This window comes from Acomys russatus, chromosome 1, assembly GCF_903995435.1.
Source record: "Acomys russatus chromosome 1, mAcoRus1.1, whole genome shotgun sequence".
In the NCBI taxonomy this organism is placed as follows: Eukaryota; Metazoa; Chordata; class Mammalia; order Rodentia; family Muridae; genus Acomys; species Acomys russatus.
The window spans coordinates 117,055,426-117,072,585 of record NC_067137.1 but is presented as its reverse complement, the minus strand read 5'-3'; the positions used below and the strand labels follow the sequence as shown (position 1 = coordinate 117,072,585).

The following is a 17,160-nucleotide window of genomic DNA, read 5'->3' as shown; positions in this document are numbered from 1 at the left end:
TTGGGTTTTTTTTTTTTTGTTTTGTTTTGTTTTTTGTTTTTTTGTTTGTTGTTTGTTTTTTCTTTTTTCTTTCCTGGTGTCCCTCTCTGGTCTCTCTGTGACAGAGCCACCAATTCTGTCCTCTGATGGCACTGCTGTGTGTCCCTCCTTTTGACTCACCCTGCAGGGGTCTACACAGCTTACCTTCTAGCTCATACACTCCCATGTCCGCTCGACTGCCGAATAGAAAGCCATGGAGTTTCCATTCCAATTACCAGTTACTGCCACGTCCAGATGCTACTTGGTTGGCACAGACTCCTTGTGTCCTTGTCCAGTTTTCTCTTCCATGGAATTTCTTTCACACTCACCCTTATTTCTGCAAAGCCAGTGAATGATCACTTCATGGTCAGAGGCTGGCACTTTTCCCATAAGGACTCTGGCTCTGTGTCTTTGCTTCCTGCTCATGCCACCCTGTTTCTTTGTATGCCTGGTTATCGGGCACATGCTCACTCAACCATTGGAAAGGCAACGTGGGGTTTTCTACAAAGCCTTGGATAGCAGCTCCTTCCTGCTGAAGGGCTTTCCATCTGTTTCCTGTGGGCGCTGGGAGCCTTTCCTGTAGGGAACCACCTCGTCCCAGCTTCATGCCCAGCAGCTCTGCCTTGGCCTTCAAAGCTACCACCAGCTAGAGCTTGGGGTACTTGGTCTCGGAGAACTGAGCACTGCTGGGTGCTGCTTGGAGCAGGCTCAGCAGGCCCCAAAGGCTGTGCATCCCTCTGGCCCACAGCACTTCTTTTTTAGGGAACCTCTTGGTTGGGGTTTGATGCTTTCCTCTTGTCCCTCCATGCCATCTACACAGCCCATGCTGGCTCCACCCACAGGAGGCTGAAGAGGGGGGGCAGATGAAGCTCTAGGTGCAAAGCTTCAAGGATAAAGGGATCCACAGTCTCCAAATTAAGGAGAGTGTTCTATGGAGAGATGAGGGTCAGGAGAGGCTCATACCGGCTGTTGAGGGATAAACAGGAGTTCACCAGGTAATTCCAGCAAAAGTCCAGGCAGATGACTGTATTCCAAAACAGTCAGTGTGCCCAGCTGCCTTCCTAGCAGACTTAGCCCTGGAGCCACCAGTTTCAGATGTTCTGTGCCTATACCTAATGCCATAGAGGACAGATGCTCCTGGCAGTCCCCTTACACCCAGATTGCTGGGTGAGCCCTGGTAGGGGTCCCCCCTCATCCACAGACCACTCTGCCTCCTGGAGTCCACTCAGACCTTGCCTAGTCTTGAGGGTACCCATCTGTGTGCCCAGTCCCTGCAAACTCTCCCTGTGCCCCGGGAAGCCCCAACTCCAACTAGTTGGCCATCACTAGATGTAGGGCTGATTTCCCCTTCTGTAGCCTGAGGACACTGGTCCTTTCATGAGACACTTCATGGGACAATCAGCACAGCCCTGTATGGAGCTCAGCTGAGTTGGGGGCATAGAGAGAACCATTTGGGGAGACAGTAAAATGACTAGAGGATGCAGGCTTCAGGGACAGGTGGTCCCAGCATGTCTCTCTGCCTTTTGAGAAGGAGCCTCCCTCGGTAGGACACTGAGGGTGATGGCCACCCTGTGGGTGAGGGGCGCTGCGTGCTAGTACCACTCAGATGAGAGTCACAACATGACTTGGCGAAGAAGCCAGGAGTGGATGCAGCCCGTGCAGGCATCTCTAGGCAAAGCTGCTTTCCTCCCAGGGTACCTCTGATCTGACGTTGCAGATCGCAGATATGAGAGTGGGCTGGGGGGGGGGGGGAGTTCGGCCCAGGAGGGTGGGTGGAGGGAGAAGCCATCCTCCAGGGTCTTCCTTCTCTGTGCTTTCCAAATTTAGCTCTCCTATTTTTAAATTGCAAATGGTGAACTCCCGACACCTCAGCTGGGATCAAAGTCAATCTTTTGAATGTTCTTCGGAAGAAGACGTTTGAAGAGAGCACGGAAGCATGGGACACACCCGCCCTCCTGCCCAGGAAGCCAGGTAGGGGGAATACAGGGGTGTTGGGGGGGGGGACAGTGCATCAGCTCCTACATGAAGAAACCAAACCCTAGGGATGGCACCAGGCAGCAACCGCAATGGGACCCCTGGAGAGCCTGACTGTTGCCCCTTGTCCTGAGTCAGGGTGTGAAAGATTCAGATGGCACAAGTTTGTCCTGGTAACACCAACAGGTGACAGTCTGTAGAACGCTTTCCTCTCCCCTCGTGTCCCTACAGGTCACTGTATAGATGACACAGCAGAGCTTGAAAGATGCCAAATTCTATACCATCAGTGGGGAGGGCTCAGAGTCTAATCAAGGCTCCATGATCCAGTTGTCCCAGGGTCACAGACAGGAGAGGGTTGGGCACTGAGGTAGACAGGGAAATCCTCTATAACCACGTGCTAGCCCTCCTGGAAAATCCAGATGACCAGAACCAATCAGTGGTGACACACCAGCACTTCAGTGGGGACAGTGAGCAGAAGAGAGCCTGGGAAAGGCAGACACCTTGGAAGGCAGCTACAGGAGAGGCCAGTAGGAGAGGCCGGAGAAGGCTGGGTCTCCCTGCCTGCTGCGTTCTAGTTCATTCGTGAAGACACCAGGAAGGACCCCGAGTTCTGTTCATGGCGGAAGCTACTGATCATAGATTCTTCCCATCTGCCTGGGCAAGGAGTCCTAGTCTGGTATGGCTTGAGACAGAAGTCAGATGGTCTAACGCTCTCCATGAGGTTTGTTAAGTGAGAAGGAAGGAAGGAGGTGGCTCTTGCCAGCAGGATCTTTGAGATTAAATCTGTGGCATGCTAAGACCCATGAAAAAGAACAGCAACAGCAGAGGGGCTCCCACCAGCCCTTGGCCTGCCATGGCAAAGCCTAGAATGGAAACCGGTCCACTACCCAGCCTGAACAACTCAGTTCTACAAGGCACCATACAGACCCAAGTGTCCTGACCACCCACTGCACGTGGGCTCCGTGCTGCTCTTCAGGAGGGGAAACACACTAAGTGGCCACACAGCTTGCCTAAGCTCCCACAGGAATGAAGGAAGGCACAGTCAGAGTTCACATCAGGGCCTGACGGGTCCTGAAGCCTGACAGATTACGCAGAAGTTCTTCACTGATCACTCATGGTCCAGGGACAGAGCAGGACACAAAACCCTGGCCAGGGAGCTTACCCCGTACCTGAGCATCACATAGCTCAGCACAGGGTGGAAGCCAGTGCTTGAGGGAGAAGAGGGCCGTGCTGCCTCCCTGCAGTTCCCTGTGCAGACCCCTGAATAAGGGAGCAGATATGCTGATGGGGAAAGGACAGGAGCCTAGGGCACCTGAGCACGGAGGAGGCAGCCACCAGCCTGGGGAGGAGGAGACCTGGGCTGATCTACTATGGCAGCTAGGACACAGGCTTTAGGACAAGCCCCAGCCCAGGGCCCTGACCTGCTTTCCCCAGGTAGGAGTGCCCCTCAATGCCTCAGACACTAAAATAATCATCTTCACACAGCACCACTGGGCCACCTCTGGCCCTCAGACTTGGGGACTCACTGTGACTGACACTCTTCCAGCTCCCCAAAACACATTTGCAGCTGCTCCCCGAGACTTTTGGCTTCACTGGCAAACAATGGAGGCAGGAAAGGAAGGGGGCAGGTCTTGCCCTGGCTAGACTAAGTGTAAAGCCACACTCCACTCTGCCAAATCCCAGGCCTCCTCCCCTTCTCCCTCTTGCCCTCCTCCCCTGAAGCCTCTTCCAAGCACTGTGGTGTATCCATTCCAACCTGTGAGTTCCTGGGCCACTGGGCAGTGTCAGTTACAATTTTGTAATGTTTGAGACTCATGGGCCTGCCCAGGTCCCAAGGGAGCTAGGCTTCCTATCTTAGTCACTGTTCTACTATTGCTGTGAAGAGACACCACGACCATGACAACGCTTTTTTTTTTAAACCATTTAATTGGGGCTTGCTTACAGTTTCAGAGGTTTAGCCCATTGTCAGCATGATGTAGGACATGGCTGCATGCAGGCATGGTGCTGGAGCAGTAGGAGAGTTCCACATCCTGATCTGAAGGCAGAGAGAAAGAAAGGCTGGGCCTGGCGTGGGCTTTTGAAACCTCAGATCCCACCTTCAGCGAAACGCTTCCTCTAACAAGACCACACCTTCTAATCCTTGTAATCCCTTCAAACAGTTTCACTCCCTAAGTGACTAGATGAGCCCATGGGACCCACTCTTATTTAAACCACCACATTTCCTAACCCAGCTCCCTCAGGCCATGAAGGAGCTTCGAGGACCCTGTTTCTCCTCACCAAGCCTTCCAGGATAGACATGCAGCTGTGGCCAGCACAGACCACCTTATCTGGCAGTGGGCAAGCAGTAGGGTAGGTAGGAGACCAGAGATGGGTGGAGCAGAAACACAGCTTTTAGTGTCTAATGGGAGCAGGTGAGTGGGTGGGGCCCTGTGGAACTCCTGCACAGAGCCCGAGCCCCCACTATCTCAGGAGCAGCAGGTGATATTCCCATCCCAAGCTCCCCTACCTGCCGTGAGAAGGCAAGGGGACACTGCTAATAATGTGTTTGTTGCCAAAAGCAAATTAAGAAAAACTACAGAACACTCTGTATTAAATGGGCATCATCAGCCACTTGGCAAATGACTTTACTAACGCAGCCCTCACACACCGAGACAGCTTCTCAACCCCATTTTACAGATGCCTCAGTGTGGCTCAGCAGGCAGCGGCAGCGGCCTCAGCGCTGGCTTAACTGCCAGCCAACTTCCGTGTCACCTGCCCAGGGGCAGATTTTCATTTCCAGCTAGTGCCAGATCTTGATGTCTCCTCCCCAGGAGCAGGTGCCAAGGACGGAAGGCAGCACAGGATGGTAGGTGGTGCCAAGGCAGGCCTGCGTGTGCCCTTGTAGTGTGCACGCCCGTCTGGCTGTGCGGAAGCTGAACATCAGGACCCGGCCATCGGCGCTGCCTGTCACCAGCAGGTCACCACATGGAGAGCACTCACAGCCCACCGCGTAGCCTTCCACCTGTGGGGAGAGATAGGCAGAGCAGGGTACCAGTGAGGTGACAGCTATGACTCCACACTACAAAGGACGGGCTGAGACCGAAGAGCTGCTGAGCATAGGGCTGGCTAAGGTGGTAAGGCTGCAGGTGGTGGTGTGACCTGGTATCCCCAAGGCCAGTAGGCCCAGCAGTCATGCCAAACCTGTGGCCCGTGAGCTACAGGTCTCCAGTACAGCTATGAATGCCCAACACAAATTGTAAACTTAAGACTGCACAGCACGGGGGGGGGGGGGGGGGGGGCGGTGAACATCACAGCTGGCGGCACCTGGCTGGCCACAGCATCCTGTTGATGAACCCAGATGCAGCAGTGTCTGCAAAACTGGGGTCCAGCACTGCACAGTCAGTGAGTCCCCAGCCTCTTCCAGCCCAGCAAAGTGGGCCTCAGGCAGGAAAAAGGCACACAGAGAAATGGCTCCCAAGTCTATCCTCCCCTGTTCCAGTGCCCACCCCCATGACATGTGAACTGGCATGCTCTCCTGCCCTATGGCTGGACACTACATGTGACCTGGGCCTTGAGCGGACCCTTGCTCACACAGCCAGCAGTCGTAGGTGTGCCCTAGGGTCCTGGTGCTACCTAGTGGGAAGCCTTGGGGTCAATGGTCAACATTTGACCTTGGTGACAAAGATGGGGTACCTTGTGGCCTTCATAGCGTCGCCGTCTGCTCATCCGGTAGGGCCAGACAGAGGAGAAGAGAGCCAGGTAGTTGCCATTGGTTTGTGCCAGGAACACAGGCTCCCTGGGATGCAAGGCTAGGCTGGGGCAGGTGTATCTCTCCTGAGGAAACAGGACCACAGAAGGGTGAAGGCTACCAACGGGGCTGTCTGCCTCCCACAGATCCCCCGCACCCAGCTATCAGGGCTTTGTCTGCTTCTCCTAGGCCTTAGCTTGGGAGTCTGGATGGGCTGCTCTTGCTGTAACAAGTTACCACACACTCGGGGGCTTTAAAACAACACAACTGTTTTATCCCGCTGCTCTGCAGCCAGAAGTAGAGCTCAGTGGGGCTAAACCAGACTGTTGACATGCTGTGTCCCTTCTGCAGGGCACTGAGGAGGCCCTCCTTTCTTTATTCCTTCCCATTTTGCAGAGTCATCTGTAATCCTGTGACAAACTGAAAAATGTTCTAATATTATACAGATATAGATACAGATACACAGAGAGGGAACACACACACACACACACATAGACACACACACTCAAAGACAGGCCTTACTTTGCAGCCCTGGCTGTCCTGGAACTCAGTCTCAAAAAGATCAGCCTGCCTCTGCCTCCTGAGTGCTAAGATTAAAGGCATTCGCTGTCACATCCAGCTTTAAGACTGTCCTTAAGTCTTAGTATCTTGAAAGTATCCGGGCAGACCCATTGGCACAGCTGGGTGACGAGCTGGCCTCCTGGTGAAGCATTCCAGCTGAGCACTCACTTGTCCCTGACCGTGTGGAGGTGGGGCAGAGATAGAAGGTGGCCAGCAGCAGAGCCACCTGCCTTGTACCCCATCTCCGCTGGATTCTCTGAGGCATGAGGCTCTCGGTGGTCAAGCATGCTCTCTAGCTCCTCCCAGTGCGATCTGAAAGCCAGTTTGCTCAGGTTCACCTAGAACCCACTGAGCAGAGGGACAAGGCAGAGAAGAGAAGGTCTAGCTGCACTCATGGTCACAACTAGGACCAGGGCCAGGACACCCAAGGGATCAGTAACAGCTGGCCTAGCCAAGAGATGGTGATGGTATTGGTGCCCATCACCATGACTGTGATGGAGACCGTGGTGGAGTTGGTGGTAGTGACGGAGTTGAGGGAGGTGATCACAGTGACAGTGGTGGAGACTGATGATGATCAGTGATGGTGAGGATGGTGGTAGTGGTTATCGGTGATGGTGGTGGAGATGATGATTATAGTGATGGTGATGACGGTGGTGGTAGAGATGATGATGCCCATCATGACAATGTGGTGATGGTGGTGGTGATGGAGATGATGATTACAGCGATGGTAGGAGTGTATAACAGTGATGGTACTGTGGGTGATGGAGATGCTGGTGGCTGAGTAGTGGTAATCACAGCAATGGTGAGGTTGGTAGTGATGACAATGGTGAGTTGGTAACAACAAGTATGCTATTATGGAAGACTCTCTGTGCCCAACACTGTGCTAGATCATTCTAAACATTCTCTTTCTCTAGTTCTTAGTACTCTATGAGGTGGTATAAGAAAAGCCATGGGTGGCTGTACCAGAGAGGGCAGTCTCCAGAGGCTAACATCATGTGGCCTGGACCTGACCTATGCCTACCCCTATCTCAGATATTTCAAATAGATGATCTCCTCCCCAAGACTGAGAAGGGCCAGGACCCTGCCCAGGCCTACAGGAATATCGCCCCCCCCCCAGGCCTTCTCACATGGAAAATCTGGTTGGAGATCTTGGCAGCAGTCCGAAAATCCCAGGCAATAATAGTTCGGTCAGCAGAGTCCCGCGTGGATGCGTCGGTGCTACTTAGGAACTCAGAGCCTTCCTGGAGGAAGAGGATGTCCAAGGTCTGCTGGATGGTGGCTTTGTAGCCTTTCACCACCTGCAAGAGACGACTCGTCACCGTGGTGGGCCTGGGAGCATAGGGAGGTGCCCACCCAGGGAGAGGAGAGCCAAGGTGGTATGGAGTACTCGGCATGAGCAGGGCTAAGGAGACCAGTCTGGGCTGTGTACACTCTGAGCAGCCCCAACACATGTGGTTTCACGGGAGTTTCCAACCTCATCAGGCCGTATCTGTTGCTCTTGGGAGCCACTGGACTCCCAGATGGGAGCTGCCTGGCTGGCTTTACCCACCCACCTCTGTCAGCACATGGGTGGGCCCAAGGAGATGCAGCTGTTCCCTGAGATGACAGGGTTCTTCAGCAGCAGCTGTATACACTGGACCCACCCTGCCCTCAGGTACCTAAGGAGTAGAGTGACACCCAGGAGTAAAGGTATCATACTTCTGAGAGGGCCTGAAAGTGCCACATAGCTCACAGCTATAAAGCCTGGACTACTGTCCCTGGGTGAGTAACAGTGACACAGGGAACAGGCATTCTTAGAGACAGACAAACGATAACACCAGAATTTCACATCTCAGAGTGTAGTTCACTTTTTTGTTTTTATTTTTGTTTTCTGGAACTTCCTCTGTTGACCAGGCTGGCCTTGAACTCATAGAGACCCACCTGCCTCCCAGGACCACCCAGCCAGAACGGATTTTACTTTCAAAGATATGCTTTATTTTCTAAGGGTCGTCACCAGGATCTCACAGCCTCCTTCTCCTAACTGAGGGGAACCAAGTGCGTAGCCCTGCCACTGCCTTCAGTGCGCCATGCCCAGCTCCCACTCTGATGTGCCTGGTTTGAGTAGGGGTGGGGCCCAGCACAAAGACTCAAAGCACCTCCATTGAATGAATGCTCACATGGCATGGCACGCTGCCAACTGCAATAGTGAGATGACCACCCACTGCTGTCTGGAAGGGAAGCACAGCCTGGACTCAGCCAGCCTATTGGGACTGACCATGGGGTTATCAGCTCCCTGGGCGCCACCGTGTGGCTACAGCAGACACACAAGTCTGAGGTCATCCACTCCATCAGCTACCAAATGAGAGACAGTCACCCAGCCAGGTGAGGCCAACCTTCTCCCATCCCAGCTGCTTCCCTGGGGCTCACAACTGGGTTATCTGCTGGCCAGTTCCTGCCTCTCTATGTTCCTGAGGACAAATGTGGGCAACAAATCACTTGGCCTCTTCACAAGCAGGCTTCTGCTGATGTGACATCAGGGTGGCCACCCGAAAGTCTGAAGAGGAGAAGCCAGCCATGCAGAGCCATGAAGGCAGGGCAAGGTAACAGTCTACCCATCACCGATGCTCGCAGCAGCCCCTCCAGCAACAGGAGCTGCCTGTCTTCTTGTGTGCCGCCCCCAAGATTAGTTAGGTCTGAAGCTGAAGGAGAGGACATTTCACAGTCCCTAATACCTACCCCAGAAGTTTACCCAACACACACTGCAGCCTTTACAGTTTACTGGTGGGCAGAGAGGTCCAGAGGAATGGCTCTGTTCATCTTCTAAGAAGTTTGCAGTTCAATCCCACCACCTTTAAATCCCTTCCCGTGTGTCACTTGGCACCCCTGTGACCATGTTAGAACACCCCACCCCACCCTCCTCCTGTATCTCTCTCCATCAACCACAGGTCAGATTGCAAGGCAGTCAACTGATAACTAGGAAGGAGAGTAGATGCAGACCGAGAAAGAGGTCTGGCCCAACTCTCACCCCTGGACGTATTTCTGGAAGTAGCCCAAACATTTCTCCCTTGTGTCTGCACGGCAAAGCCCTCCAGCTCACAGAGAACAGCAGTTAGTGGTCACCATGTGTCCCTTGGGACATATGTAGCCTTAACGGCATATGTTCTGCAGCCTCCTTGGGTTATGCCAGGGTTAGGCCAGAAAATTATGGAGGGGCTTGGGGGCTCTGCCTGTGTTTTCTGAGTCAGGACAGCAGCACAGAGGTACCCTCTATTGGAAAGACATACACAGGGGCCATCAGCCACTCATGATAGAACTGCCTGTAACCTGCACCTTCCAAGTGAACTTTATAGGAACAAAAGGCATATATCTTCTCAGAATGGCTAGAAATAGCCCAATTCATTAGGGCATCATAAAAGCAAATGGCTGGAAAACACGCCCTGATATGGATGAACTCGGCCAGTGAAGCACAGCTATAGGCAGGAGGCTGGCCTTCTGAGTGCTTATCACCGAACAGGACAGAGTTTCCTTCCCGCTGCGGCATGCCCTGTAGATCAGACAAGCCACTTGTGCAACTGGCTGCTGAGTTTTATGGCATCCTTGATTATTACCCTGGCAGCTGGCACCCCCTCACACAAGACCGGAGCCAAGGAGGACAGCCTCCACTGGCAAGCACGGGCCCACTGGAAAAGCCTAGCCTTAGGGAAGGTAATGGATAGCTTGTGCTGTGTGTGAGTAATGAAGACCACCTGTGGCCAATCAGCCTGGACGCCACTGGATGCCACTGGATGCGCAGTTAGACAAAGGCACAGCTTTGCCTCTTTGGGGCCCCTGGCTCTCTCAGACTGCACGAGCTGCTACAGTGAGGTTCTGGCCCTGGCCCAGGTCTCCGCTCCCAGATTGTTCCATTTTACTGATAACAGACATATGGGCTTCTGCAAGTGTGTGAATGTCGCGGTCCATACATGCCAGCTCCAGAGCACGGGCAGGGCTTGTCTAAGGTTCAGACAGTCGCGTAAGCTTTGATAATGACCATTAAAAGGGTCTGGAGACATTAAAGAAGCAACAACAATTTTATATTGATAGAAGAAAGGAGACCATATAAATATGAGAAGACAACATGGCTGGATTCCTCTGTGGGCAGAGCCTTGAGGAGCCTCCCAGCTGCAGCTCAGGAGCCAGGAGCAGTGAGAGAAAAGCCAGTCAGGCTGATCGAGCGAACGAGTAACTAACGCGACTCCCTTGCAGGCAGAAATCAAGTAGATAAGTAACAGATGAGTAAAGAAAAGGCGACTGGAGAGGCATCTGTAAACGTGGAACAGATGCAAAGGTTACCATCTGCAACACTAGCAGCTTCCGAGACAAGACGAGAAAAGTCGACGAGAGGACGCAGCTCATCAACAGGGAAATGGCTTCAACCTTGCTCATAACAAGAGCAATTTAAGCAAACTTAAATGTCATCCCTCGCCTATTAAATGAGCAAACCCCCGGAGTCTGACAGCACCTCTGTTGGGTAGTGTCAGGGTGTTGGACGGCTATAAGCTGCTGGCAGAAATGCACATACTCTGTAAGGCGGGGCCTAGCAGCCCCAGGCAGCACGACAGATGTGCAGGTGCTGTGTGGTCCACAGCTGAGAACTGGTCACAGAGCTGCACCGGAGGGCCACTGAGATGTCGGCACTACGTCAGAGATGAGAAGAGCTGCAAATAGGGCAGCACACACCGCGCAAAGCACAAAGAGGACACGGGTGCCGCTGTGCTCCTCACCACACCTGGGAACAGCCAGGTGTGGTGGGGCACATGCACAATCTCAGCACTCAAGAAGTCTGAGACAAGAGGATCAGAAGTTCAGAGTCATCCTTAACCACACAGCAAGTTTGAGGCCAGCACGTGACACTTAAGGTCCTGTTTAATAAACAACCAACAGAAATTTAAGTTTAAGACAAAAATAAATAGGTATACTTTATCAGTAGAGGCAGGGAGGGACACAATGGGTGAGATGAGGCTACCAGTAGAATTTGGTTGTTTTTCTGGGAGGTGGAAAGATGGCTCCGTGGTTGAGAGCACTCGCTGCTCTTCCTGAGGACCGCGTGGGCAGTCTGTCCACATCCTGCTCCCTAGCGTCCACATCAGCTCACGGCTCCTATAACTCCAGCTCCAGGGAATCTAACACCCTCTACTGGCTCTCCTGGGTACCTGCACACATGTGGCATGTACATAATACATACATACGTACATACATACACACAATCACACAATTTAAAAAAAGATGTTACTTTACAAATTTCATCCATGAATAAGGGTCACTGATGATAAGCAATTTAGGTTTTATGAACCATATATAAAAGTCGCGGTTGCAGCGTGTGTGTGTGTGTGTGTGTGTGTGTGTGTGTGTGTGTGTGTGTGTGTGTACATATTAGAGGCATAAAACCCAGTTTAGCCCAGGGGCCATATGAAAACAGGTCATAGGCCAGATGGGGCTTGTATGCTCTGGTTGCCAACCCTTTCTCTAGACTCATGGAAATATTCTATTAAATTAAATTATATTTCAAAATTAACTTAAAAAGCAATTTTTAAAATGTGAAGGCATAATTAAGCAAATCGGATTAAGTAGGTATTGATTTGGTGGGTTAGCCGCACAGATGGGATTCCTTTTAAGAGCGTTTAAAGCATGATCATTTATGGCAGTTGGATACATGTTATCAATGGAAACTCGGCAGCCCAATGGTCAGTCCTAAGTGGACAGACACTGTGAACAACTAACCTACAAGAGCATGCCCCAGCCATCCACTGCTAATCCCAAAAAGAAAAGGGTCAAGATAAATGGAGAGAAAAATTCCCCACGGAAAAGCTTACAATAAACATGAAGCACCTTACATTTGAACTGGAAGTCAGTGTAGATGAAATAGTTTGTCTGAACAACAACGCTGCTGGGCGCGGAGGCAGGTGCAAAGCTACGTGCAAAGCCAGCTTGATCTGCAGAGCTAGGCCCAGGACAGCCAGGGCTACACAAGGAAACCCTGTCCTGAAGAACCAAACCAACCAACCAACCAACCAACCAACAAACAAAAAATCCTGCCTAGCTCTGTCCACAGATCGGGCAGAGAAGCCGTGGCTGCTACCAGAGAACAGACTGTGCTCTCTAACCCAGTGAGGCTCCCCAGAGTGGCAGGCCAGGATGGTAGCACACGCCAGGTGGACAGTGTGTCAGACGGTGCTGACAGCGCAATCTACACAGAGCATGGTAAGTGGAAACATCTCACTCAGATGGAGTAAGCCAAGCCCTGGAGGGTCCCTTCTTCTCGTCCACCATCTACACATTGCAATAAAAGCTCTGGACTAAACTCAAAAGGTGACTACCTGAAGAAAAGCAAGCAGCAGCAGGTGGGCTGGGAAGTCCAATGAGCAGCTACAGAAAGATCAGCCCAGATGGTGAAGCACACGGACTAAGGTAAGAAGAACCATATGGTGGCCACCGTTGCCAAACGTTCTAGGCAAGCCCAGTATTATGATCAAATTACTATTCCAAAGTAAAAATGAATGGAGCCTTAACTATTTTGTCAATGGACTTCCTGAAGGAGAGGGAGAAAGGAGGAGGGCCCTATATAGGAGCCGCAGAGGACACACTCCCAAGCTATACACATGACATGATAAAAAATGTACATATAATCCAAAGACGACAGGAGAGGAGGAATTGAGAAAAACAAGACAAATGGAAAACGGTAAATCGTGGGGCCCAATTTAACCACATCGATAATCACTTTGTATGTAAATTATTTAAACCGCCAACTAAAACCTATCAAGTTGAATTTTTTTTTTTTTTTTTGAAGACTCAGCAAAGCAAGATGTCACACCAAGCATCTGCAGGCCAGCCTGCTTAGGAGGCTGGGGAGGAGGGGTGCTTGGGTCCAACAGTCTGAGGCCAGATCCTGTTTTAAAAATAAATAAAAATAAAAAAAGGCTCAATGGGATCGTCCACTAGAAAGCCACTTTAAATAAAATGAAACAGATAGACTGTAAGTGAATGGCTGAAAACCACACCGTATTAACGCTAATCAAATGAAAGCCAGAGTGGCTGCGTTAATCCTGGGAAGGCCGCTGTGAATAGAGGGATACTTGAGAGATGGAGGTGCCAGCTTATCTAGCAAACAATTCCAAACACACAGACGAAAGGCCGATTTCCAGGGTGTGCAGAGCAAAGACAGCCAGTGTTGCTGGGAGGCCGGGGGCGGGAGGGGGGGAGTGTTTAAACCTGGGGAATCTTCTGACAGGCGAGGCAAACCATGACCAGGTCATCCCTCATGTGGGGCAGCTCCACAGACCTATGACAGAAACATCAGGTAGGAACAGCCAATCACATTAACGGCTTCCTATGGGACACGGCACTGACCTGAGGTAAGAACCTCACAACACCGTCACCAGGAACCTCAGTGGCCCCCACAGCCTCATAAATGCTTACCTCCCTGCCAGCTATTTAGGGCCTTGCAGGAGGGGTTACCAAGAGCAGGCCTAGGTTCTGGCCTCCCTGTGCCAGGTCTGCTGGTGTCTACCACTCACCCCATTGCTGCGTGAGCTCCACCACACCCTCTCTGCCATGCCAGCCTAAAATTCTGAAGCAGAGCCAAATTCAGGCCCTCTCTTGAATTGCTTCTTACCATGTGTTTTGATCACAGAGACACAAAACTAACAACTACCACAAGCTATGAGGTGACGGGAACTCCATGGAGAACTGTCCTGGTTCTGCTAGACAAACCTCCCACAAAGGCAACCCAAGAGACAGCATACTAGTAAAGTGTGCAACATCCTGCGCTGTCAAATTTTTAAAAATAGCTATGTCCACCAAAAATAATAGCAACGTATCACAGGATGGGGAAGCTGAAAGACTGCATATCACAAGAGTCTCTCTCTCACACACACACACAAAAAGGCCAATTACTGAGCAGGACAGCTACTAAGAACTCTACAACATAGGACTGGTGACACAGTTCAGTAGGTAATGGTGCCTGCTACCAAGCCTGATGAATGGAATTCAAGTCCTAGGACCTATGTGGTGGTAGGAGAAAACTGACTCCCAAAAGTTGCCCCTTGGGGCTGGAGAGATGACTCAGTGGTTAAGAGCACTGACTGCTCTTCCAAAGGACCTGGGTTTAATTCCCAGCAACCACGTGGCAGCTCACAACTGTCTGTAACTCCAGTTCCAAGGGATCTGACACCCTTATATAATTGTACATAAAATTAAAAATTAAAAAAACTAAACTTAAAAAAAAGTTGCCCCTTTAGTTCTACTGTGGTCCACAGACATATACAAACATCACAAATTAAAGATTAATATAAAAACTTTAAATGCAGCTGGGCATGGTGGCACACATCTTTAATCCCAGCACTCAGGAGGCAGAGGCTGGTGGATCGCTGTGAGTTCGAGGCCATCCTGGTCTACAAAGCAAGTGTAGGACAGCCAAGGCTACACAGAGAAACCCTGTCTCAAACACACACACACCACCACCACCGCCAAAAAAAAAAAAAAAAAAAAAAAAAAAAAAAAAAAAAAAAAGAAAAAGAAAAAGAAAAACTTTAAATCCATGATACACATTTAGGGGTCCATGAACTCCAATGCTCCCGTGAGGAGCAGTTTCACGAAGGTTTTGTAGACACAGAACAGCAGAGCAGAGAATCCCAGATACAGGCATGCAATGCTGTCTGATGGCTCTCACTCGGGCTTTTGGTAGAAACTAGGGTGCTGTAAAGTTAACACATTCCTAAAGGTTTTCAGCTGTTGGTCACAGGACATTAGGTCTGTCACAGAGGTGGGCAAAGGAATGGCTATGTAGGAGAACAAAGATCACCCAAGATAAGTTGTAATTAGGCTGTGGACCCCAACATTCCAACCTCTCCGCCCACCGCCACCATCACTGAGGCGCTGATGTGCTAATGGGCCTTGTGGAAGGTTCAGTTGGAGCTTCTTTTGGGAACTCTTGTTCATGGCAGAAAAGACAAATCCTGGCCCTCGGGCAACAGTACAGAACTTCAAACAGAAGCTGTGAACTCCAAACTAAGAGAACTGAGAAGAAATCAGATCTGATTTCAGAACTCGGCTTGCCACAGGCACCAGCATGGACAGCTTGCCACAGGCACCGGCATGGGCAGCTTGCCATAGGCACCAGCATGGACAGCTTGCCACAGGCACCGGCATGGGCAGCTTGTCACAGGCACCAGCATGGGCAGCTTGCCATAGGCACCGGCATGGGCAGCTTGACATAGGCACCAGCATCGGCAGCTTGTCACAGGCACCAGCATGGGCAGCTTGCCATAGGTACCAGCATCTGTAGCATGCAGCTTGCCATAGGCACCGGCATCTGCAGCTTGCCATAGGCACCAGCATGGGCAGCTTGACATAGGCACCTGCATCGGCAGCTTGCCATAGGCACCAGCATGGGCAGCTTGCCATAGGCACCAGCATGGGCAGCTTGCCATAGGCACCAGCATGGGCAGCTTGCCATAGGCACCAGCATGGGCAGCTTGCCATAGGCACCAGCATCGGCAGCTTGCCATAGGCACCAGCATGGGCAGCTTGCCATGGGCACCAGCATGGGCAGCTTGCCATAGGCACCTGCATGGGCAGCTTGCCATGGGCACCAGCATGGGCAGCTTGCCATGGGCACCGGCATGAGCAGCTTGCTGTAGTTGAGTGGGATAACTGTGAACAAGAGGATGTTGTTTCTCACAGTTCTGCAGTTTGGAAAGCCCAAGGTCAGGGCCCCAGCAGAGTCAGTGTCTCGTGAGGTTCTGCACCTTCCACTGCATCTCACAAACAGTGTCTTCACAGCACAGGAGACATGGAAGGGCAGAAGGGTCGTGACTAGTCCTCTTTGGCCCTTTTACAAGGATGTTAATTCCACTTGAAAGAACAGAGTTTCTCAACCCAAAGCACCTGTCTCCTAACATGTAACCTCTCAAAGCACACATCTTTTGTTTTAAAAGTTTTTAAATTATTGACTTATATTACATGTGTTGGCACATGAGCCACCGCCTGCATGGGCAGGTCAGAGGACAGCGGTGTGGAATCGGTCCTCGCCTTCCACCTTCATGTGGGTCCTAGGGATCAAAGTCAGATGGCCAGGCTTGTGTGACAAGCACCTTTACCCACTGAGCCATCCCACTAAGCCTGGACCCATCACTGTTGTCTGCATGGGAGCTGTCGCCATAGGCTGTGTGGGCATGCCTGGCCCTCAGCTGCTGGGGCTGTTTGGGAAGGTTGTAGAACCTTGAGGAGGTGGAGACTTGATGGAGGAAGCAGGCCTCTGGGACACGGGCCTCGGGATTCCATACTTTCTACCTCCTGTTCACCCAATGCTTTCTGGCTACAGATGCAGCATGGCTAGCCAGCCTCCTGCTCCGGCTGCCACACGTTTGCCATGTGAGGGTTTACCCGACTGGGACTGTGAGGCGGATGGAAGCCCTCCTTCCTTAAATTGCTTCTTCGAAAGTCACAGCAACAAGAAAAGTGGGCATCACAATCACTTAAGGGGTCACGGTACAGCATGGGAGTGTTGGAAAAACATACACCATCAAACCACAGCATAGCGGCTCCTATAAAAATAATGATGTAGACGATCCACAGAGCATTGCCAACCAAGCTGACAGAATTGATCTTTGATTTCCACCATGCCCAACGACAGCAGAACATATGGCACACAAGGCAGCATGAAACAGACCGGGTTAGAACATCAAACACATCCCAACCTAAAAGGACTAAAATATACAACGTACATCCTGCACCCACAGTGGAACTAAGTTAGAAACAAATAACAAAGACATTTGGAAAACTCTCATGCGCTTGGAATCTAAATGCAAACTTTTAAATAATCCACAGGTCAAGAATAAATCAAAAAGGAAATGAGAAAGTAT

The 17,160-nt window shown here is 51.3% G+C and overlaps 1 protein-coding gene across 1 annotated transcript in view; it reads right to left on the bottom strand.

Annotated features, from left to right (window-relative positions):
* Positions 1-4,242: 4,242 nt before the first annotated feature.
* Wdr25 (WD repeat domain 25) overlaps positions 4,243-17,160 on the bottom strand; it is a 138,560-nt gene continuing 125,642 nt past the window's right edge. Inside the window, exons 4-6 of the mRNA XM_051151389.1 lie at positions 7,408-7,578; positions 5,665-5,805; positions 4,243-4,993 (exon numbers count right to left, since the gene is read on the bottom strand). Coding sequence (XP_051007346.1) covers positions 4,772-4,993; positions 5,665-5,805; positions 7,408-7,578 — 534 coding nt within the window. The 3' untranslated portion in view covers positions 4,243-4,771. The remainder of the gene's footprint in view (positions 4,994-5,664; positions 5,806-7,407; positions 7,579-17,160) is intronic.